This window comes from Heterodontus francisci, chromosome 15 (genome assembly GCF_036365525.1).
Source record: "Heterodontus francisci isolate sHetFra1 chromosome 15, sHetFra1.hap1, whole genome shotgun sequence".
NCBI classification, from domain to species: Eukaryota; Metazoa; Chordata; class Chondrichthyes; order Heterodontiformes; family Heterodontidae; genus Heterodontus; species Heterodontus francisci.
The window spans coordinates 17,263,837-17,289,359 of NC_090385.1; the positions used below are offsets into that span (position 1 = coordinate 17,263,837).

General features: G+C 46.7%; 1 protein-coding gene across 5 annotated transcripts in view; it reads right to left on the reverse strand.

The window, feature by feature from the left end:
* Positions 1–25,523, reverse strand: part of mtmr1b (myotubularin related protein 1b) — an 85,575-nt gene that overhangs the window by 12,977 nt on the left and 47,075 nt on the right. For all 5 annotated transcript variants that reach the window (XM_068047159.1, XM_068047157.1, XM_068047158.1 and 2 more), the window contains 4 exons: positions 22,997–23,203; positions 22,387–22,479; positions 18,306–18,419; positions 17,665–17,841 (listed from right to left, as the gene is read on the reverse strand). In XM_068047159.1, the coding sequence (XP_067903260.1) occupies positions 17,665–17,841; positions 18,306–18,419; positions 22,387–22,479; positions 22,997–23,203 (591 nt within the window). The remainder of the gene's footprint in view (positions 1–17,664; positions 17,842–18,305; positions 18,420–22,386; positions 22,480–22,996; positions 23,204–25,523) is intronic.

Consider the following 25,523-nt stretch of genomic DNA (forward strand, 5'->3'; position numbering starts at 1 on the left):
TGTATATACTCCTTCAGTCTGAAAAATAACTGATCACCACTACTCTGCTCCCTGTCACTCCACCAAATTCGTATCCATACTGCCACTGTCCATTTCATTCCATGGGCTTCAACTCTGCTGGCAAGCCTACTATGTGACACTTTTTCAAAAGCCTTTTGGAAGTCCATGTACACCACATCAACCACATGATTTGCCTTTAACAAATCCCTGCTGGCTTTCCTTAATTAATCCACACTTGTTAATTTTGCCCCGGATTATTGTTTCTCAAAGCTTTGAATGGCCTTATCCACATGTGCTGCTACTTTTAATCTCTTGTGCTCCTGAACCCCCAAATCTCCCTACTCTTCCTTATCACACAGCTTTCCATCATTCAAAGTAGAGTTTTTTTTTCCAATCAAAATGTACCAGCTCACAGGTACTGGCATTGAATCCCATCAGCCATTTGTTTTCCCATTTCATCATCTTATCAATATCCCCTTGCCGCTTCCTTTGGTCCTCAGGATTATGTACTACGACACTAATTTTAGCATCACCTGCAAATCTAGACACCACTCACTCCCTCTGGCCCTGTGTCCAAATCATTGATGGACACAGTGAACAGAGATCGGTCCTAGAATAGAATACTCAACGCTCTTTGCTTCCAAATCACGGAGAAATTGCCCTCAACTCCTACTCTGTTTTGTCCCTTTCAATCCATTTTTTAAAAATCTGTTTTGTTACCCTCCCCTAATTCTATATGCAACCTTTAATCTTCTCCACTAGTCTCCTGTGCAGTACCTTGTTAGCACCACATCTGTCACCACCTCAAAGATATATGAATTCTATATATGCAGAAATATAAAAGGCAAAAGCACTGTGAATGTGCTGAGTACAAGGTATATATAACAAATTACAGAAAGCAAAATGTGGGACTCGTTCTTCCACTCCAACTTTCCCCCCCAAAACCCTACTCCATACTTTCATCAACCAGAGCTTTAACTTGTCTAATGCACAGTGAATGGAGCTCCTTGTCCCAACCCTCCAAAAGCTTCAACCCATTCAAAACCCTGCCGACCACAACTTCACCACACAAAGTTCCACACTCCCATTCTCTTCAAATGCCATCAGTCAGCGACATCCCAGTAAGTATAAATTCTTGTCCTTACCTGCAAATCCCTCATGGCGTCACCCATCCTACTTTAATCATCTCCTCCTGTCTTGAATTTCCACACCTACCCTCCGCTCCTCTAAGAACATGCTTCTCCTAATCCCCTGCTCCACAATGAATGCAGCTCATTCAGCCACTAAGCTCCTGCTCTCTAGAACCTGCTGCTCAGTTCCTTTCACCGCACCTGCTGGACTAGTAATCCAGAGGCCCCAACTAATGCTCTGGGGACATGAATTCAAATCCCACCACGGCAGCTGGTGGAATTTAAATTCAATTAACTAATTGTTTAAAAACTGGAATTAAAAGCTAGCCTCAGTAATGGTGACCATGACACGAGGAAAAACTTTTTCACGCAGCGAGTGCTTAAGGTCTGGATTGTGCTGCCTGAGAGTGTGGTGGAGGCAGGTTCAATTGAAGTACTGAAAAGGGAATTAGACAGTTATATGAAAAGGAAGAATGTGCAGGGTTACGGGGAGAAGGCAGGGGAATGGCAGTACGTGAATTGCACTTTTGGAGAGCTGGTGCAGACACAATGGGCTGAATGGCCTCCTTCTGCACTGTGATTCTATGAAACTACCAGATTGTTGTAAAAACACATCTGGTTCACGAATGGCCTTTAGGGAAGGAAATCGACCATCTTTACCTGGTCTGGCCTACATGCGACTGCAGACCCACAGCAATGTGGTTGACTCTTAACTGCCCTCTGAAATAGCCCAGCAAGCCATTCAGTTGTACTAAACTGCTACAGAAAAGGCGAATACGCATAAAACTGGATGGACCACCTGGCATCGAGCTAGGCACTGGAAACGACAACGGCTTACCCTGCTCTGCTGACCCTGCAAAGTCCTCTTTACTAACATCTGGGGACTGCTGCCAAAGTTCGGACAGCTGTCCCACAGACTAGTCAAGCAGCAGCCTGACATTGTCATACTCACATAACAATACCTTACAGCCAATGTCCCAGACACCACCATCACATCCCTGGGTATGTCCTGTCCCACCGGCAGGAGAGACCCACCAGAGGTGGCGGCACAGTGGTATACAGTAGGGAGGGAGTTGCCCTGGGAGTCCTCAACATCGACTCTGGACCCCATGAAGTCTCATGGCATCAGGTCAAACATGGGCAAGGAAACCTCCTGCTGATTACCACCTACCGCCCTCCCTCAGCTATGAATCAGTACTCCTCCATGTTGAACACCACTTGGAAGAAGCACTGAGAGCATCAAGGGCACAGAATGTGCTCTGGGTGGGGGACTTCAATGCCCATCATCAAGAGTGGCTTGGTAGCACCACTACTGACTGAGTTGACTGAGTCCTGAAGGACATAGCTGCTAGACTGAGCCTGCGGCAGGTGGTGAGGGAACCAAGAGGTAACAGCCTGCTTGATTTCGCCCTCACTAATCTACCTGTCAAAGATGCATCTGTATTAGTAGGAGTGACCACCGCACAGTCCTCGTGAAGACGAAGACCCGATTTCACATTGAGGAAAACCTCCACCCTGTTGTGCGGCACTACCACTGTGCTAAATGGGATAGATTCAGAAGAGGTCTAGCAACTCAAAACTGGGCATCTATGAGGTGCTGTGGGCCATCAGCAGCAGCAGAATTGTATTCAACCACAATCTGTAACCTTGCGGCCCGGCATATCCCCCACTCTACCATTACCATCAAGCCAAGGGATCAACCCTAGTTCAATGAAGAGTGCAGGAAAGCATGCCAGAGCAACACCAGGCATACCTCAAAATGTGGTGCCAACCTGGTGAAGCTACAATATTGGAATAAATGCATTCTAAACAGTGGAAGCAGCATGTTATAGAGCTAAGCAATCCCATTACCAATTGAAGTCAATGGGAATCAGGGGCTGGATTTTATAGAGGTCTCGACGTCGGAATCCGTGCCACGGGAGGGTGGGGGGCATGAAGATTGCCCCAGATGAGGCTTGCCATGGACCTAGACGCCGGCAGGGTCTGGTGCTAGATTGCTGCCAGCAGCGAGGCCTCGTGGCAGCCCCCCACTGCCGCTCAGTGACGGGGCCGTAATTTAAATAGTCAAATTCATTAATTTACCAGAGTAATGATGTTCCGGTCGCCTCCTGAAGTGCCACCACAATCTTCATCCTGGCACACGGCACTGCCGCGCCTTCTGATCCCCGTCTGGGGAAACGAGGCGCAACACCAATGGAGAGTGGGGTCAAACTATTCTGATTGGTGGAGAGGATGGTGGGAAGGGGTAAAGCTAAAAGTTTGTGAACTTTGTGGGAGCAGGGGGAAGGTCAGGTACACAAGGTAAGTATATTTTAGGGGGGAGAGGGCAAGGAATGAGTGTATTGTTAATGGGGAGGGGGATGGGAGAGGGACTGGAAACAGGTTTGTAATTTTTTTTAAATCAGCTTTATTAAACTTTCCCTTTAAACATTTAAATTAAATGCAAGGGCAGGAAGCCCTTTTAAAATGGCGCCACGCCTGCGCCGTGGCACCGGATGCCCTTGCCGGGGATGGCTCGCCCAACCCCTCCACGTCATCGGGGAGGGTGAGGAGGTTAGGCGGTCCGCCCTGGCCATGTAAATGACCCGCCGCATATATGGCAGCAGCTCCGCGGAGTAAAACCCATGCATGTGGGCCGCCATCTTTTACGACCGCTGCCGCATCATAAAATTCAGCCCCAGGGCCACTGGTTGGAGTCATACCTAGCACAAAGGAAGATGGTTGTGGTTGTTGGAGGTCAATCATCTCAGTCCCAGGACATCACTGCAGGTGTTCTTCAGGGCCATGTCTTAGACCCAACTATCTTCAGCTGCTTCATCAATGACCTTCCCTCCATCATAAGGTCAGAAATGGCGATACTCGCGGATGATTGCATAGTGTTCAGTACCATGTGCAACTCCTCAGATACCGAAGCAGTCCATATCCACATGCAGCAAGGCCTGGACAACATTCAGGCTTGGACTGATAAGTGGCAAGTAATATTCGCGCCACACAAGTGCCAGACAATGACGATCTCAAACAAGAGAGAATGTAAGCATCTTCCCTTGACATGGAATGGCATCATCATCACTGAATCCCCCACCATCAACACCCTGGGAGTTACCATTGACTAGACGGTTAACTGGACCAACCATATAAATACAGCGGATACAAGAGCAGGTTAGAGGCTGGGAATGCTGCGGTGAGTAACTCACCTCCTGACTCCCCAAAGCCTGTCCACCATCTACAAGGCACAAGTCAAGAGTGTGATGGAATACTCTCCACTTGCCTGGATGAGTGCAGCTCCAATAACACTCTAGAAGCTCAACACTATCCAGGACAATGCAGCCCGTTTGATTGGCACCTCATCCAGCACTTTAAGCATTCACTCCCTCCACCACTGACGCACAGTGGCAGCAGTGTGTACCGTATACAAGATGCACTGCAGCAACTCGCCAAGCCTCCTTCGACAGCACCTTCCAAACCCAAGACCTCTACCACCTAGAAGGACAAGGGCAGCAGATGCATGGGAACACCACCACCTGCAAGTTCCCCTCCAAGCCACACACTATTCTGACTTGGAACTATATCGCCGTTCCTTCACTTTCGCTGGGTCAAAATCCTGGAACTCCCCTCCTAACAGCACTGTGGGTCTACCTACACCACATAGACTGCAGTGGTTCAAGAAGGCGGCTCACCACTATCTTCTTCAGGCAATTAGGGATGGGCAACAAATGCTGGCTTTGCTAGCGACACCCACATCCCATGAAAGAATAAAAAAAACCTTCATCGCTGCTTTCAAAAATCTCAAAACCCTTCTCTTTGGCCGTGCCTTTAGGTTCCCGTCCTTTACATTTTCCTTTTGTACTTGATATCCATAGTTTTGTCCTCCTGATATAAAAGGCTTCAAATGTCGTCTATGAGAAGTTCTATAGAAATGCTGTTCTCGGCTGTTTTCCTTTATTTTCAGGGTCCCTCTATCCACATTGTTAGATGAGACCATTAACTGTCTGACATGAGGATCAACATTCCAAAGATTAACATAGACATGACCCACTCGCTTTTAGTGAAGTGTCCGATACTTGCATTACATGCTAAACATAATTAAAAGCATATCTAAAACAAGTGAAATGCTGTCATTTATTTACACCACACTTCAAGGTATCAACATAAATGAGAAACTGTTTGCAAAGTGACACCTCTGGATTATTCAACTTTTTTCCCATTTAGTTCAGTGGGATTCGGCGTCAGATCAAAAAGAGCCTCGACCTTTTCCTGCCCCCACCACCCCCCACCCCCCCACCCCCAACTCGGAGTGATCCTCCAGTCTTTGTACTTCATTGTAGTTGAGGGGGAGTGTGAAATATTGGATGTGATAAACATAGGGACAGAGGACATATTAATGGGATTAGCATCCTTGAAAGTCAATAAATCATCAGGCACAGATGAAATGTACCCTAGGCTGTTAAAAGTAGTAACAGAGGAAATTGCGGAAGTTCTGACCATCATTTCCCAGTCCTCACTGGATACAGGTGTGGTGCCAGAGGATTGGAGGACTGCTAATGTTGTACCTTTGTTTAAAAAGGGAGTGAGGGATAGACCAAGTAATTACAGGCCAGTCAGTCTAACCTCAGTAGTGGGCAAATTGTTGGAATTTATTCTGAGGGACAGGATAAGCTGTCACTTAGAAAGGCACAGGTTACTCAAGGATAGTCAGCATGGATTTGTTAAAGGAAGATCTTGTCTGATTAGATCGAATTTTTTGAAGTAGTAACAAGGAAGATAGATGAGGGTAGTGCAGTTGATGTGGTCTACATGGATTTCAGCAAGGCTTTTAACAAGGTTTCACACAGCAGACTGGTTAAAAGAAATAAAATCCCATGGGATCCACGGAAATATAGCAAGGTGGATACAAAATTGGCTCACTGGCAGGAAATAAAGGGTAATTGTTAACGGGTGTCTTTGCGACTGAAGGGCTTTTTCCAGTGTTGTTCCACAGGGCTCAGTACTGGGTCCCCTTCTTTTTGAGGTATATATTAACAATTTGGACATAAATGTGGGGGGCATGATCAAGAAGTTTGTAGATGACACAAAGATTGGTCGTGTGGTAGATAGCGAGGCGGATAGCTGTAGGCTGCAAGAAGATATTGATGGTCCGGTCAGATGGGCAGAAAAGTGGCAAATGGAATTCAAACCAGATAAGTGTGAGGTGATGCATTTGGGGAGGTCAAACAAGGCAAAGGAATACATGATTAATGGGAAAACACTGAGAAGTGTAGAGGAAGTGAGGAATCTTGGCGTGAATGTCCACAGATCCCTGAAGGTAGCAAGACAGGTCGATAAGGTGGTTAAGAAGGCATATGGAATCCTTTGCTTTATTAGCCGACGTATAGAATACAAGAGCAGGGAGGTTATGCTGGAATTGTATAAATCATTAGTTAGGCCGCAACTTGAGTACTGTGTGTAGTTCTGGTCACCTCATTACAGAAAGGATGTAATTGCACTAGGGAGGGTACAGAGGAGATTTACAAGGATGTTGCCGGGACTGGAAAAATGCAGCTATGAGGAAAGATTGGATAGGCTGGGGTGGTTCTCCTTGGAACAGAGGAGGCTGAGGGGAGATCTGATTGAAATGTTCAAAATTTTGAGGGGCCTGGATAGAGTGGAGGTGAAGGGTCTATTCACCTCAGCAGAGAGGTCAGTGACGAGGAGGCTTACACTTAAAGTGATTGGTAGAAAAATTACAGGGGAGATGAGGAAAAGATGAGGGTGGTGATGGTCTGGAACTCACTGCCTGAAAGGGTAGTTGAGGTAGAGACCCTCAACTCAAAAATCAAAAGGAGTCTGGATATGCACCTCAAGTGCCGTAATCTGCAGGGCTACGGGCCAAATGCTGGAAGGTGGGATTAGAACGGGTGGATCGTTTTTCAGTCAGCACAGACACGATGGGCCAAGTGGCCTCTTTCTGTGCCGTAAACTTCTATGATTCTATGACATCAAAAGTTTCACGAGTCAGGATCCTCATCCCTTTGAAGACGGGGATCCCGCCTCCATGAGCTGCCAGCCAATTGGAGGGCTAGCAGCTCAACAGTATCTGCAGCACCACCCGGACAATGGCCACTACGGTACTGCAGAGACCATGGACCCAGGTCCAGCGTTGGAATCCCGGACCAGAGGTAAGTGAGGCAGGGTCGCCGGGGCCAGTACGGAAGGCCCCGGCAAGGGGATGATCGTGCCGTCCAGGAGGAAGGGTTTCCCAGGTGGTGAAGTGGTTCCTGGCAGGGGTCCTCCACAAATTGCCCACGGGGAGGAAGAATCCCTCCCAGCACCCCCGCAAGTCCATTGGGAGTGCGCCTCGTTTTACAAGACAGAGGCCCCTCCACTGCTGGTAAGATCCCAGTGTGGGGGGAGGGGGGGGGTGGAAAAAGAGGTCCTCAATTGGCCATTAATAAGCTAATTAAGGGTCTCAATAGGCTTCTGGGGTGGGAAGACCATTGCGGCCTATCCCACTGCTGGTACGACTGCTCGGAGACAGCGCTCCAGCACCACCTGGCACCCGTCGCGATTCTCCGTGGTCCCCCCACCCACTCCCGGCCCCACCTCAGGGGGGCCCATAAAAATCCAGCTCAGTATTTCGGATAAGAATGTCGAAACATTTGAAATTCTCTGCAGATAGTAAACTAACTTTCTTAACACCAACCATGTCTCACTCTGCATCTCGAAGAAACAGCAATTGAAATGTTCAAATTCCTCCAAGCTAGCAAGTGATTCTTCTTCAGAAATGGCATCAGCCATTATCACTTTTTTCCTGTAGTCCGAATAGTGATTTTGTTTATTAAGCCACTGTATGCATAACATATTAGTTTGCCAATTACCCACATGTAGCAGAAGCCAGACTGGAGTTTAAAGTTGGTGTACGTTACAGCCCAAGAGGAATCGGCATTAACAGTCCCCCAGGAGATATATCTAAATAAAATCCTGAGGATTGAAATTAAAACAGAAAATGCTCAGCAGGAGTAAAGACAGAAAGTACATGAAACATGCAGCAGGTCTGGCCTGGAAATCTGAAATAAAGACAGAATGCGCAGTATTTTGCTCTTGTATTAATTGCTCAGCGGGTCTGGTCACAATCTGCACAGGGATAAAAACAGGTTAATGATGAAAGGTCATCAACCTGAACTGTTTCTCAGTTTCTCTCTCCATTTGATCTGCTGAGTGTTTCTGGCATTTTCCAATTTTATTTCAGATTTCCCGCATTCACAGTATTTTGCTTTTGTTGTAATGTTTTGCCCGTTAGATTTCTAACCAGCATTTGAAATAAAGCAAATAAGCGTATGTTGAATGTTAACTCAAAACATCCCAATGAGGAGTGTCTGCCTGATTTTATTAACCCGTCCTTTTTGGATCAAAGTGACTCCTGACAACGCAGCTCAGCACCAACATCATCAGAGCGCTCCCAGCTCTGCACATGCGCAGAATGGACTCTTGCTGTCAGTATGGTGCTGCGTATGCACAGCCTACATCAGCACCCGGCTTGCCAGGACGAATTCGCGCATGTGCGTGAAAGCATCATCCCATAGTGCAACGTCTGCTCACCTCTCGCTCCCTGCCACGCCACTTCTCCCCCCTCTGCTCTGCCTCTGCTCCCCACTCCCTCCCACCATCGCTGGGCTGAATTTAAAAAGCCCGACGCAGGAATAGGCGTCGGGTGGAAAACTTTGCGGCCCGCACACTGGGTGTGCACGTCGCGGAGCTGCCGCGATTCCAAACACGGCAGCTCATTAGCACGGCCGGATGACCGCCCACCCCCCACGATGTGGGGGGGCGGGCGAGCTGTCCCCGGCAACGGGCGTCCAGCGCCAATGCATAGCGCCAGTGCCATTTTTAAAGGACTTAGAGCCCTAAATGACAATTTGAATTTTTAAAGGAAAATTACAACTCACATTATTAAAAAAGTGACTGAAAATTTTTTGCCATCCCCTCTCCCTTCTCTCCAATAGGCTCACATTAAATTCACTGCCCACTCACCCCCCAAAATACTTAGCTCGACGAAGTGATTTCCACCTCCGAAGTTCTGAAACGTAAACCCTCATCCCCTCCCCATCAGCCCCCCAACCAATCCGAGGAGTTTGACCCCACTCCCTCCCCTCCCGCACTGAGAAAAGCTCCTCCTCCACCCCTCCCCAAAGGAGTCGTGTCTCGTTTCCCCGAACGGGGATTCGAAAGCATGGCATTGCCGGCCGCCGGAATGAAGATCGGAACCTGCTCTCAGAATCACTGTGCTCTGCATATTAATGAAAGGTAAGTATCCATCTGCATATTGTAATGCGGGTCCCATCGCCGCGAGGCCTCGCCGCTGCCGAGATCGGCATGGGCCCTGCCAGTGTCAGGGTCGGTAGTGAGCCTCATCTGTTGTGTTCTTCATGGACACCCCCCCCACCGTTCCTGGCGTCGGAGAGCCTTTAAAATCCAGTTTCTCTTCCCTGCACAAACGAAGTGGGGGAAGAGAGTGACAAGATAGACAGGGAGGGAGAGAGCGGGATGGAGCAGGGAGCAGAGGGGAGGAAGCGGCGAATGGTTGGGGGTGGGGGGGGGGGGGAAACGGAGATGTGGTGAGTGGGGAGCGATGGTGAAAAACATATGAACAAGGAGCAGAAGTGGGCCATTCAGCCCTTCGAGCCTGCTCCACCATTCAATATGGCTGATCTGGCTTGCGTCTCGAATTCCACACACCCATCTATCCCCAATTATCTTTGATTCCCTTGCCGAACACGAATCTATCTACCTCCCCTTAAAAATATTCAATGACCCATTCAGCTATGAAGAGAGACTGAAAAGGCTAGGGTTGTTTTCCTTAGAACAGAGAAGGCTGAGGGGGGACATGATTGAGGTATACAAAATTATGAGGGGCATTGATAGGTTAGATAGGAAGAAACTTTTTCCCTTAGCAGAGGGGTCAAAAACCAGGGAGCATAGATTTAAGCTAAGGGGCAGGACGTTTAGAGGAGATTTGAGGAAAAATGTTTTCACTCAGAGGGTGGTTGGAATCTGGAACACATTGCCTGATGGGGTGGTAGAGGCAGGAACCCTCAACATTTTAGAAGTATTTAGATGAGCACTTGAAACACCACAGCATACAAGGCTACTAACCAAGTGCTGGAAAATGGGATTAGCATAGTTAGGTGCTTGATGGCCGGCACAGACACGATGGGCCGAAGGGCCGGTTTTTGCGCTGTATAACTCTATGACTTCGCCTCCACCACCTTCTGAGACAGGGAGTTTCAAATTCGCACAACCCTCAGAAAAAATTCTCTTCACCTCTATCCCAAAAGGGCGACCTCTAATTTTTAAAAAGCCCCTAGTTCTGGACTCACCCACAAGAGGAAACATCCTTTCCACATCCATCTTGTCAAGATTGTTCAGGATCTTATAAACTTCAATCAAGTCTTCCCTCACTCTTCTAAATTCCAGTGAAAACAAGCCCAGTCTGCCCAACCTTTCGTCATAAGACAACCTGCTCATTCCAGGTATCAATCTAATAAACCTCCTCTGAACTGCCTCCAATGCATTTACATCCTTCCTTAAATAAGGAGACCAAAACGGCACACTGTATTCGAGATGTGGTCTCACCAATGCCCTGTATAACTGAAGCATAACATCCTTACTTTTATTTTCAATTCCTCTCGTAATAAAGGATAGCATTCCATTAGCCTTTTTTATTACTTGCTGTACCTGTATACTTTGTGACTCGTGCTAGAACACCTAGATCCCTCTGCACCTCGGAATTCTGCAGTCGGTTTCTATTTCAGTAATACTCTGCTTTTTTATTCTTCCTGCCAAAGTGAACAATTTCACATTTTCCCACATTATACTCCATCTGCCAGATTTTTGCCCACTCACTCAACCTATCTATATCAGTCTGCAACCTCCTTGTCCTTCACAACATTCTTTCCTACCTATCTTGTGTCATCTGCAAATTTAGCTACCATGCCATCACTCCCCTCATCTAAGTCATTGATATAAATTGGAAAAAGTTGAGGCCCCAGCACAGACCCCTGCGGGACTCCACTCGTCACATCCTGCCAATCAGAAAAGGACCCATTTATGCATACTCTGCTTTCTGCCAGCCAGAGAAGCGCGGGAGCGGGGTACTGTTGGGGGTGGGATGGAAGCAGCGTTCGCAGCCACTGGGGATTTGAGTTTCATTTGTTTTTGTGGCAAGTTGAGCAACGCCATCTTTACCACTGGCAACTGCCAAAAACGTCGCAGACAGTGACGTTTCAGTGCATGAGGCTGCATTTGCGCATGTGAAAGTACTGCACCACCTACTGGTTGCGTTGTCAACAAACGCAGCCTTTTCGGATACCAGTGCACCTGATGTCCCAGTGGTCTGTGTTTCTAACAGCTGCCAGTTTGCTAGGCAATTTCCTTTCCTTCGCAGACAGGAACTGGTTAATGACACCAGCTAATAGGGAAGTTGACTCCAGCAGTTTACTTCGATCACTTGCAGCATTCCATTCTGGCCAGCATAATTCTTTCACTCCCCCTTGCTGCCTCTGAACCAGGCAGCTGTAACTCTCTGCTAACCTCTCATCCCACCCACTTTGTCTGCACATTCCTTAGCCAGCAATTAGCATTAGAGCGCTGAGCTCAGTTCTGCTCAGTGACGGCCCTGCGCATCCTCAGCAGTCAGGGCTGTTCACAACCAGCAGAAATACAATCAGAAACCGAATTAAACTGACAGACTGATAGAAGGATGGGGAAGGCAGGAAGGGAAAACAGAAATGAAAAAAAGCAAAAAGAAAATAACTTAAGGTAAACATTTTAATAAAAAGGTGAGAAAGATAAGCAGCAACTATGTGGAAAATTAAGCAAATTAATTATAAGAAAAAACAATAAACCAAGAGTTCAGTGTATGAAGCTCTCCCACACCCACCACCACCCCCCCCCCACCATTCTCTTCACCAAAGATGCACCTAAACAAATCTGAGTTCTGATGAAAGGTCATTGACCTGAAACGTTATCTCAGTTTCTCCCTCTACAGATGCCGCCTGTCCCGCTGAGTATTTCCAGCATTTTCTGTTTTTAAATCCAAGACTGAATTTAGACTAACAATTAAAAAAGTTTCTGTAAAGGGCTCAAAACATCTGTATTTAACCTGGTGCAAATATATCAAACTGAGGACAACATCAAGTCCACTATTAAACCTGACCTTGTGTGCCTGGAACTATTGTGCCAGGTTTCATCACATTCATTAGCACAGGCATGACAGGCCGAACGGCCTGCTGTGCTGTAATATTCTATGATTCCAACTGAATGTTTAATTTAACTGTTAAGGTGAAAATCAAAGTAACTCCTGACATCGCAGCGGCCTGCTGACATCATCACAGTGCTCCAAGTTGCGCACATGCGCAAACGGTCTCCTGCGCTCAGTGAGATGCTGCACATGCACAGCCTTGCCAGGACTAATGGCACTACTCGCTCCCGCCCCACTGGCCGTTCTCCCACCTCGGCCACTCGCTCCAGGCCTTGATGCTTTCTCCCCACTTCCCCTCCTCCCCACCGGCTGCATCCCCCCACACAGCCACTCGCCACTGCTCCCTCCCCACCCACCTTGGCCGATTGCTCCCCACTCTTCACTTACTGCTCCCCCCCCCACCCCACTCTCCGGCCGCTCACTCCCTACTCCACCCCCCCACCCCTCCAGCTGCTAGCTCTAGGCCGCGCGGCTTCCCTCCTCTAGGCCACTCACTCCTACATCGCCCCCACACTCCTTGCGGCCCGCCTTGCTTCTTCAGGCGGTGCGCAGAGAACGATCGAACGTGGGAGCATGTGGCCGAGAGGAGGAAAGTGGCGTGGCCTAGAGCTAGCGTCTGCAGCCGGGATGGGTGTGGGGTGTGGCAGGGGGGGGGGGGGGGGCAGAAAGTAGGAAGCGAGCGGCCAGAGGGGGGGGGGGAGCTGCAGGAAGCGAGGAACAATCGGCCGAGGGGAGGCAAGGTCTGGAGCGAGGGGCTGAGGGAGAGGGGGGGGGAAAAACGGCATGCCGTAGAAAGTTGCTTTACATTCCAAATTTCAATGGCAGTATCATAGCTGAGATCTTCTCTGTCAAAAAGAAAATCAAAAACAGTTGAGCAGGAGACATCCAAGAAATGATACAAATGAAGCAATGGTAGGAGGGAGCAGGGGACTGTTGGGAGTGGGATAGAAGCAGTGATGGCAACCTTTGAGGGGATTGTTGGGGTAAAGTTGTTTTTCTGTGATAAATTGAGCAGCGCGATCTTTAATCCTGGCAGCTGCCTGAACGTCACAGCATAACATTGTACTTTATTTAACATTTACAGTGCCTATCAAATATTTTCATTGATCTCATAACAAGCATTTATGATGTTCTATTAAAATATTGTATAGTAGATGTTTGATTGTTAGTGTGTGATTTGTTTCTTATCGATAATTGATCTTCTGAAAGTTTATAACTTTAAAGTTTTCTTTAGTTTTACAAAATTTTGCAGCAGCTGTCAAGTAACCAGTTTTACAATTTTAATAATGGTAGAACAACAGCCATGGATAAGATAAGCTTTGGGTAAACCTGTACTATGTTCATTAGCATGTTAATGTGTCATTTTTCTTAAGTGAGGATATGACATGAAGGGTTCTTCATATAATAAATGGCCATAACAAATTTTAATGGGAGCTGTTGTTAACACAATTTATTTTATGCACACAGCCCACCAAGATTTATTAAGTGGCCCTCCAGCCCGAATAATTGCACCCCTGGTATACCTTAACAGTTTGTCAAAACACTAGCCGGTACTCAAACTGACAGTGAACACCAGTGTCTGGCTAGATCAACTCACAGACCTGAGTGATGATTTTCTTTTTATATACAGGCAACACTAGACGTTCAATTCCAAGATAGGCTGCAGAGCTGGGCTGAGAGATGGCAAATGGAGTTTAATGCGGGAAAGTGCGAGGTGATTCACTTTGGAAGGAGTAACAGGAATGCAGAGTACTGGGCTAATGGGAAGATTCTTGGTAGTGTAGATGAACAGAGAGATCTTGGTGTCCAGGTGCATAAATCCCTGAAGGTTGCTACCCAGGTTAATAGGGCTGTTAAGAAGGCATATGGTGTGTTAGCTTTTATTAGTAGGGGGATCGAGTTTCGGAGCCACGAGGTCATGCTGCAGCTGTACAAAACTCTGGTGAGACCGCACCTGGAATATTGCGTGCAGTTCTGGTCACCGCATTATAGGAAGGACGTGGAAGCTATGGAAAGGGTGCAGAGGAGATTTACTAGGATGTTGCCTGGTATGGAGGGAAGGTCTTACGAGGAAAGGCTGAGGGACTTGAGGTTGTTTTCGTTGGAGAGAAGGAGGAGGAGAGGTGACTTAATAGAGACATATAAGATAATCAGAGGGTTAGATAGGGTGGATAGTGAGAGTCTTTTTCCTCGGATGGTGATGGCAAACACGAGGGGACATAGCTTTAAGTTGAGGGGTGATAGATATAGGACAGATGTCAGAGGTGGTTTCTTTACTCAGAGAGTAGTAGGGGCGTGGAACGCCCTGCCTGCAACAGTAGTAGACTCGCCAACTTTAAGGGCATTTAAGTGGTCATTGGATAGACATATGGATGAAAATGGAATAGTGTAGGTCAGATGGTTTCACAGGTCGGCGCAACATCGAGCGCCGAAGGGCCTGTACTGCGCTGTAATGTTCTAATTCTAATTCTAAAAAGAGTTAAAATACATTCACACAGAGATTTTCTACCCCAAAGCACGTCGTAAACACCCAATGTTATTATTTAGGGCACGGTTAGAGTGCACAGCGGCGCAGTGGTTAGCACCACAGCCTCACAGCTCCAGTGACCCGGGTTCAATTCCGGGTACTGCCTGTGTGGAGTTTGCAAGTTCTCCCTGTGTCTGCGTGGGTTTTCTCCGGGTGCTCCGGTTTCCTCCCACAAGCCAAAAGACTTGCAGGTTGGTAGCTAAATTGGCCATTATAAATTGCCCCTAGTATAGGTAGGTGGTCCAGAGGCCTGGACAACGTATGCCAGCCAAGAGCGACGTCTCAATTCATTCCATCTTCGCTGCCTTCGGAGAATACTTGGCAATTGGTGGCAGGACTATATCTCCAACACAGAAGTCCTTGAAGCGGCCAACACCCCCAGCTTATACACACTACTGAGTCAGCGGCACTTGAGATGGCTTGGCCATGTGAGCCGCATGGAAGATGGCAGGATCCCCAAAGACACATTGTACAGCGAGCTCGCCACTGGTATCAGACCCACCGGCCGTCCATGTCTCCGCTATAAAGACGTCTGCAAACGCGACATGAAATAGTGTGTTATTGATCACAAGTCGTGGGAGTCAGTTGCCAGCATTCGCCAGAGCTGGCGGGCAGCCATAAAGACAGGGCTAAATTGTGGCGAGTCGAAGAGACTTAGTAGTTGGCAGGAAAAAAGACAGAGGCGCAAGGGGAGAGCCAACTGTGCAACAGCCCCGACAAACAAATTTCTCTGCAGCACCTGTGGAAGAGCCTGTCACTCCAGAATTGGCCTTTATAGCCACTCCAGGCGCTGCTTCACAAACCACTGACCACCTCCAGGCGCGTATCCATTGTCTCTCGAGATAAGGAGGCCCAAAAGAAGGGAAATATCGGGACAGGTGGGGATGTGGTAGGAATGTAGGATTAGTATAAATGGGTGGTTGATGGTCGGCACAGACTCGGTGGTCCGAAGGGCCTGTTTCAGTGCTGTATCTCTAAACTAAACTAATACCTAGAAAACACGTATTGTCTTTGCTTGGCTAATATCCAGTACACATCCCATTACATTTGTGACTCCAAGTCAAATAAAGTAAATATAACACCCCACACCTTCAACAGCATGTAAAACAGTTTCTAAAGCTTAATGAATATTAACATTAGGAAGTGCTATTTTTTAATTATAGATAGGAATGAAGGATGTGTATCAATGGGATTTAATTATTCAATAAGACCACAATTAGCACAGTTCCTAATCGCATCTCCATTCAGGTAAGTGGATCAAGTGGTGTTACCAGCAACTCAATCATTTCTGTTGATCTGAATATTTACTAAGGTGACATTGATGGGAAGCCACTGAGGAGTCAAACTGAAAGAACAGCTGAGGGGTAGAGGAGGCAGTAAAGAAACAGGATGGGAAAGTTGGGGGCTGTAAGGTGAGCAGGTGTAGGGAAAAAAGCAGATAGAACATAGAACAGTACAGCACAGTACAGGCCCTTCGGCCCACAATGTTGTGCCGAACCTTTAACCTACTCTAAGATCAAACTAACTACCTACCCTTCATTCTACTATCATCCATGTACCTATCCAAGAGTCACTTAAATGCCCCTAATGTATCTGCTTCCACTACCACCGCTGGCAGTGCATTCCACGCACCCACCACTCTCTGTGTAAAGAACCTACCTCTGACATCTCCCCGAAACCTTCCTCCAATCACCTTAAAATTATGCCCCCTGGTGATAGCCCTTTCCACCCTGGGAAAAAGTCTCTGGCTATCCACTCTATCTATGCCTCTCATCATCTTGTACCCCTCTATCAAGTCACCTCTCATCCTTCTTCGCTCCAATGAGATAAGCCCTAGCTCCCTCAATCTTTCTTGGTAAGACATGCCCTCCAGTCCAGGCAGCACCCTGGTAAATCTCCTCTGCACCCTCTCTAAAGCTTCCACATCCTTCCTATAATGAGGCGACCAGAACTGAACACAATATTCCAAGTGTGGTCGAACCAGGGCTTTATAGAGCTGCAGCATAACCTCGCGGCTCTTAAACTCAATCCCCCTGTTAATGAAAGCCAACACACCATACGCCTTCTTAACAACCCTATCAACTTGGGATTGACAGAAAAGAAATACTTGCATTTATATAGCAGCTTTCACGACCAGACATCTCAACACGATTTACACCCAATGAGGTATTTTGAAGCATAGTGATTGTGGCAATATTGGAAAAGCAGCAGACAATTTGTGGCACAGCAAACTCCCACAAACAGCAAGGAGATAATGACCAAATAATCTGTTTCCACGATGTTGGTTAAAAGGATAAATATTGGCCAGGACACTGAGGGGAACTCTGCTCTTATGTGAAATAGTGGTGGAAGATCTTTTGCTAACACCCGAGAGGGTAGATGGGGCCTCAGTTTAACATTTCATCCAAAAGACAACACTTCTGACAGTGCAGCAGTCCCTCTGTCGTGTACTGGGGTGTCAGCCAAGGTTATGTGCTCAAGTCTCTGGAGTGGGGCTTGAACACACAAACCTCTGCCTCAGAGGCAAGAATGCTACCAACTGAGCCACAGCTGACACATTCCTCTATCCTTCCTGAACTGCAAGCACAGAAATTCCTAAGAAATGCGGGGACAAAAAGGATCCACAGTATGAAGGAAATAGAGATAAATAAACTGGGAAACCCCAAAGGCAGTGAAATAGTAAGTTTTACTGAGCATTTCCGACAAATGGACAGAAGGGAACTCTCATGTTTTGGGCTCCAGAATGTTCTATTATTCTATCACCATCTTACCTGAGGTCTCATCCTTGGGTTCCACCTCACATAATAATTAACCCACAGTTCCAAGTGCCGCAAGCTGGTGACAGGGTAAAGCACATGGTTTTCATAATTCACATAAAATGGGTTGGTAAACTCCTCCAATTGGCTGTTTATGTAGGACCAGAGGGACACTGTCTTTGTCTGCACTTCCTATAACAAGAAGAAACAGTATACAATGGGGTTAGATTTTAACCTAATTTTGTTCAGTGGATGCTATTAGCCGTTACACTGTATAGATCAACACTTCACAATTCAAGATCACAAATGATGATTCCCACGACAAATGGAAAAGCCTGGGGCTGAGAAATTCTTTTCTGTATGTGCCTTCAACTCCAGCAAGTCACAAACCCATAACGAATCAGAATTCATTTTAATTTGTTATCTCAGCAACTTGTTCAGTGACACAGTTGGCAGAAATGCCGAAGTGCAGAGTTATTAATTGTTGAGATTAAGACATTCATCTTTCTTCAAATAACCTTCCTACTGTGTATACTATATGCTACCAGGAATAATACAAATAGCATAGAGACTGTGAGAACTGGGTTCCAACTGTGTTTGTCAGTAAACATCTGACAAACTTTAACAAGGGCTGAGGAGTATCAGACTTCACTTACCTCCTTCACTCTTTGTTGTTCACAGTTATAAAGGAATGTCCCAAACAGACAGCTGTACAGATGGTCAAGGATGGTCAGTAGGAAGAGCTCGTTAAACTCGAAGGCCGCGGGAAACTAGAGGTGGAAGGGACACAGACATACAAGATATAAAAAAAAGAAAACAATTTCTAAACCTTACACACTGCTTGGGCAGAGTGGTGATGTGACGTGTAAGAACTCTGAAATGCTGTTGCCATGGAATGGTGAAACTCCGATTTTTGCCTACCATTTTCCTTACAATGAGTTCCTACCTTCAATTTTATCCATTTGGCTGGTGGATGGGGGGGGGGGAGGAGCAGCTGGAGAGAAAAAAAGAGAGAAAGACACAGCGACAGACAGCAAAGCAAGACAGACAGACAGGTACAGAGGGAGAGTAACAGACAGAGAGACACAGAGACAGAGGGACAGGCATGCAGGATGGACGATGCAGATGATACAAAACTTGGCAGCAACGTGAACTGTGAGGATAGTGTAGAACTTCAAAAGGCCATAAACAAGTTGGTGGAATGGGCAGACAGGTGGCAGATGAAGTTCAATGCAGAGAAATGTGAAGTGATTCATGTTGGTAGGAAGAACAATATAAAATAAAGGGTACAATTCTGAAGGGGGTGCAGGAGCAGAGGGACCTGGGTGTATATGTGCATAATTAATTGAAGGTGGCAGGACAGGTTTAGAGAACGGTTAATAAGGCATACAGTATCCTGAGCTTTATTATTAGGGACATAGAGTACAAGAGCAAGGAGGTTATGTTGAACTTATATAAGACACTAGTTCAACCTCAGCTGGAGTATTGCGTCCAGTTCTGGGCGCCGCACTTTAGCAAAGAGATGAGGGCATTGGAGAGAGTACAAAAAAATTCACGAGAATGGTTCCAGGGATGGATTGGAGAAATTAGGACTGTTTTCCTTGGAAAAGGCTGAGAGGTGATTTGATGGAGATATTCAAAATCATGAGGGGTCTGGACAGAGGAGATCGAGAGAAACTGTTCCGACTCATGAAAGAATAGAGAATGAAAGGGCACAGATTTAAATTATTTGGTAAGAGAAGCAAAAGTGACATGAGGAAAATCTTTATCATGCAGAGAGTGGTTAAGGTCTGGAATGCACTGCCTGAGAGTGTGGTGGAGGCAGGTTCAATTGAAGCATTCAAAAGGGAATTAGACAGTTATATGAAAAGGAAGAATGTGCAGGGTTACAGGGAGAAGGCAGGGGAATAGAACTGAGGGAATTGCTCTTTCAGACAGCCAGTGCATGAATGATGGGCCGAATGGCCTCCTTCTGCACTGTAACGATTCTGTGGAAGAACAAAGACAGATGAGTCTCGAAGACTGCTCGCGTGCATCACCTACTGGCCAGTTAGAGAACAACACTGACAGAAGCCTGAGGATGGGTGTTCTGCCTGCCTTCTTGGCGTCAGGAATGGATGATGCCATTGGTAGATGGAAAAGGGCTAAAATATAAGAAATCATAAATACTTTAATGGTACTGTACAAAGTTCCGTAGGTTAATATGTTTTGTTATGTTTTAGGGGTTGTTATTTTTTGAATTCCTCTGAAAATATATCCATCTACTTTCAGTCTTGTATCATCTCCAAACTAACACAAAAGTATTTTGTTTCGGTAAAAGCTACAATCATTGCGTGCAAGAGACATCTAATGACTTCATATTCTGAAGGCTGAATTTTAATATTCATGCTCTTGATAAACTGCTGCACATTACAACAATGGAGCAGACCAAAAGAGCAGGCCCATAAGCTCTAAATCACAGATTTAAGATGGAAATTTTCTCTTTGTCCCTGTGCAGCTCAATCTGCAAATGGAAAGGCTGGGTAACTGAGGTGATAATAAATGGAAATGGCTCGCCTCAATGGCCAGGATTTTATCTGGCAATGGAGATCTCGCCCCTTCTGTGGGAAACCTGCCAAATCAAGTGCCAATTAAGCATTTAACTGGACAGCGAGGGGTCTTCCACGGGATCAAGGGCTCCAGTGACAGAATTCCCGCCCTCTGGAGAGTTGCTGGCCAATCAGAGGCCGGCCGCTCTTTAACTAAGCAGCGCCACCAGAAAGGTGGTGGCTGCTGCCGGTGGAGCACCCACCCGAGGCCCAGGAGCAGCGCTGGACCCAGGCCACAGGTAAGGGAGGCGTCGTGTGGGGTAGGGTCTGGTGGGGAAGATCAGCAGCAAGGGCGGGGCGGGGCGGGGCGGGGCGGGGGGGGGGGGGGGGGAGTGGCTCTCAGTGGGCACCACCTCTTCCCAATGCCAGGTCCTTCAATCAGGCATTGTGCCTTTTAACAAGGGACATAGAAACATAGAAAATAAGAGCAGGAGTAGGCCATTCGGCCCTTCGAGCCTGCTCCACCATTCAATATGATCATGGCTGATCATCCAACTCAGTAACCTGTTCCCGCTTTCGCCCCATATCCTTTTGATCCCTTTAGATCCAAAAGCTATATCTAACATCCCCCATCCCCGGAGCCAGCAAGCAGCCCGCACAGATTTTTCTTGCCGTGCTACCCATGCAGGGGCAGGCCCGCCCGCTGGTCAGCTAATTGCGGCAGCAGTGGAATGAGACCCTTAACTGAGCATTGATTTCCCACTTAAGGGCCTCAATTGGCGAAGGGACAGGTAGGCCAACATCCCACCCAATTACATGCTCTCCCCACCGCTGGGGAAGAGCATAAAACTCCCCCCAATGTAACTGGAATTACTACATTCTAGAATAGAAATGTTTTAAGAAGGAATTACATGATGCATCTGTTTGACTTGGGTGCAGTTTTGGCAGCCCCTTAAAGAAAGGGCATTGAAGTCATGGATAGTGTGTGATGTTGACCTACCCAGATGACAGTAGGGATGAGACACTACAGTTAGAGAGAGACTCAGGATGTCGGGGGTTATTTCCAATAGAGAAGGCTGAGCAGATTGAAGAGAGATTTGTTGAAGAAAATCATCAAGAAAGGGCAAAACCTTTTCCTCTGGCTGGGGAGTTGATAACAAGTGGTCATCAATTTCAACTAGCTACTGAGAGAATGAGGAGAAAGATTAGGAGCAATCTCTTCATTCAGAGTTAGTAGTGCATGGAGCGTTCACAGGGAATAACTGAAACACAAGCAACTGTATCATTAAGAGAAAGTGGGTGAAAAGCGAGAGAGAGAGAGAGCGCGAGAGCGAGAGAGGAAAGGCAGTAGGAGTAGCTCCAGATTGCTCCAGTATGGAGCTGACACAGGCACGATGAACTGAAACTGTACTGTAAACACGGTTCCAAGTAAAAAGGTCACATAGTTAGAAAATGACTAATGAAAAAGGGCTTCATTTTTCCCCCCACTCATTCACAGGTCACATGAACAGACAGAATGGAGCCCAAAATGGGCAACGCTACAAAGTATATAGCATTTCCTGTCACATCAGATTTTACAGCACTCATTACATAACAATTCAAGGAGAGCTCGGTGGTTGCACACGTGCAGGAGGCTAGAAAGGGTATGCACAAAATAAAATTACATACAAGGAACACAGTAATGCAAAGGAAGCAGGCGTTTAGTAGCCCTCTGAGGAAAAGTTAATCTCCGGCATCCAAGGAAAGGCGCTCCAAATACTGCAGCCACCCACAGACCAGGGAAATACAGGCTCAATGGAACAGTGCCACTGAAAATAATGAGCACTTGATGAGCCAGTCGGCAGGAAAAAGACCCGCATAGTTTTTGATCCTCACGATGCATCATTAGCTCAGCTATTATCATGTGTCCTGCTGGAAAGACAGACTTGCATTTATCTAGCACCTTGCTGCACTTCAGAGCATCCCAAAACGGTTTACAGCCAATGGGGTACTTTTGAAGTGTAGTCACTGTTATAATGTAGGAAACACGGCAGCCAAGCACAGAAAGCTCCCACAAACAGCAGTGAGGTTAATGGCCAGATAAGCTGTTTTACTGATTTACTGTTTGTTGTGGGATAGCTACTGGAGGCAACATATGTAAAGGCTCACAAACTGTTATCACTTAACACTAACAAGTCATCTACTGCAGTCATCCAAAGAAAGCTCCTACCTGCTTTGTCATTTGCCACACGCAGTCAATGAACTGAAGGAATATGGGTGATCGGTCAGCATCAGCATGGTTCTCATCACCGTGCCCTATTCTCTGGACAAGAAAGAAAGACTTGCATTTATATAGCACCTATCACAAACTCAGGACATCCCAACGTGCTTTACAACCAATGAAGTATTACTGAAGTGTAGTCACTGTTGTAGAAAATGCAGCAGCCAAGTTGCGCACAAGATCCCACAAACAGCAAATGAGATAATGACCAGAAAATCTGTTTTTGCGATGCCGATTGAAGGATAAATAAATATTGGCCAAGACACCAGGGAGAACTCCACTGTTCTTCTTCGAAATACTGCCATGCGATCTTTAATTCCACCTTAGAGGGCAGACAAGGCCTTGGTTTAACGTCTCATCCAAAAGACGACACGTCTGACAGTGCAGCACTCCATCTGCACTACATTGGAGTGTCAGCCTAGACTATGTGCTCAAGTCTCTGGGATGGAACTGAAGCCCAATTCTGGGTTGATAAGATTCACACTCTTTAAATGAGGTCACGAGCAAAATGAACCAGATTTGGTTGCTGCGAACTGTATTATGCCCATTAGTTACTTACAACTGCAAATCTGTGTCCAAAACTTAGCCACTCCTTTTCAAGCAGCACTTCAAACCCCTTGATGGATCGGTAGTAGCTGTCGAGGATCAGCATAGTCAGGGCTGTTAGCTGTGAAGTCCGATCCCAGCCATCGCTGCAGTGGACCACAACGGAGGTTTTCGCAGATTCAATCTTGTCCGCCATGCGAACTGCTCCAGCCAAAAGGATCTGGGAGAGAACAGATGACAGTCCATCAATAAAAGATGGGCCAAGGCCCAGACTGCACAGCACAGAAGAGATTAGCATGAATTGAAGAAACATGTTGCATTTCTTTAGTCCCTAATCATGTCCTCAAGAGGTCCCAATGTGATTTCCAACCAACGAATCACTTCTGTTGTACAAGCAACCACAACAGACAAATTATACATAGCACGATCCCACAGACAGCAAATAAGTGAATGATCAGATTATCTGTTTTTTGCGGTTGTTACGACCAGGTGAGAAAGACGACTAGGGGTCCTTTTCAGCCTTCACCTGGTCTTACTGTAACAGCGTTTAATTTTGTTAAACACCGTGTTTTTAGCTCCCCCTCGGTGAATCCTTGTTCACCGCTTTCCAATTATAAGGCAAAGAAACCAGCACAAACAGACTTTTAGTTTTAAAGAAGAAAGGTTAAATTTTATTAAACTTCAACTCTAATTTGGTTGACGTCTATGGATACACAATGCGCCACGCTAGCATGCATACACGATACACACATGCAAATAGAGGCAGAAAGGAGAAGAAAAATAAAGTGGAAAGGTATGAGGCAATATCTGAAGAGTTGTTGTTCTCTTGAGCTCACTGCAGAGTCCTTGATTGTAGATAGATCTTGCTTTTCATTGGGGCCCAGTATTCTTAAACCTTGTTCACTGTAGGAGAGTTTTCTTTCTTGGGGTTCATGCGTCTTCAGACATATGTGGCTGACAAGCCCATTTGTTTAATTTAAAATAATTTAATAAAAGGTCATCATCCTGAAATGTTAACTCTGTTTCTCTCTCCACAGATGCTGCCAGACCTGCTGAGTATTCCCAGCATTTTCTGTCTTTACTCCAGATTTCCAGCATCTGCAGTATTTTGCTCTTGCGTTTGTTTAATCCTTTATTTGTGAGGTGAATCAGGTGCGTTCCCCGTCTCTTTCCCCTTCTTCCGAGCTGATGATTATACACCTGATAGTAGCGATACTATGGCTCCCTATATTGGGTATGTTGGAGCCACCGACAGCAGCATCGTGTAGTCACAGCACTAAATGCGACTCCTCAAAAGCACGTCTTCATTTTAAAAGGAGGTAATTCCTGTGAGTTATAGCCAAGAGACTCCAGAAATAAATAACGACGTCACCTTTCGGAACATATTTGCTAGTCTTGGTCAAATCATCTTTGAAAACATGGAGCACAGACAAAGAAAGAGAGAACTCCCAATTCCTGGGTTACACATGTGTCTACCAAAGGGCAGTGTTTGAGAATCCAGAGACATGTTTGCAGGTTGGACATCTCATTCGGCGGAGGCCAGGGGGCTGCTGGGTAAGTAAAACACTATATATTTGGGCGGTTTAAAATAACTTTCCTTTCAGTGCAGCAGCTTTTTCGGGAGCAGCGTGTGAGCGAGTGAGCAGCTGGGAAAGTCAGTTTGAAAGTAAATTTAATTTCCTTTTGTTTTTCGGCGGAGGCCAGGGGGCTGCTGGGTAAGTAGAACACTATATATTTGGGCGGTTTCTGAACCCGAGACACCACACATGTAGTGTCTCCCACCCGCCCTCCTCCTCTAACCAAAAAAAAAAAGACTCGGTGGGGTGTTTATAAGGTAAGGTTTTTTCGATTTCTCTGGTTTTATTGTGATGGGTAAAAACTTTTCGTTCCTTTTTCATTTAACTAAGTTTAAACTTAAGATTAAAAATGGCAGGAGATCTCAGACCCGTATCATGCTCCTCTTGCTCAATGTGGGAGCTCAGGGACATGGCTGATGACCCTGACTCCTTCACGTGCAGGAAGTGTGTCCAGCTGCAGCTCTTGTTAGACCGCATGACGGCTCTCGAGCTGCGGATGGACTCACTTTGGAGCATGCGCGATGCTGAGGAGGTCGTGGATAGCACGTTTAGTGAATTGGTCACACCGCAGATTAGGATTGCTGAGGGAGAAAGGGAATGGGTGACCAAAAGGCAGAGAAAGAGCAGGAAGGCAGCGCAGGAGTCCCCTGCGCTCATCTCCCTCCAAAACAAGTATACCGTTTTGGATACTGTTGAGGGAGATGGCTCACCAGGGGAAGGCAGCAGTAGCCAGGTCCATGGCACCGTGGCTGGCTCTGCTGCTCAGAAGGGCGGGAAAAAGAGTGGAAGGGCTATAGGCGTAGGGGATTCGATTGGAAGGGGAGTAGATAGGCGGTTCTGTGGTCGAAAACGAGGCTCCCGAATGGTATGTTGCCTCCCAGGTGCACGGGTCAGGGACGTCTCAGATCGGCTGCAGAACATTCTAAAGGGGGAGGGTAAACAGCCAGTTGTCATTGTGCACAT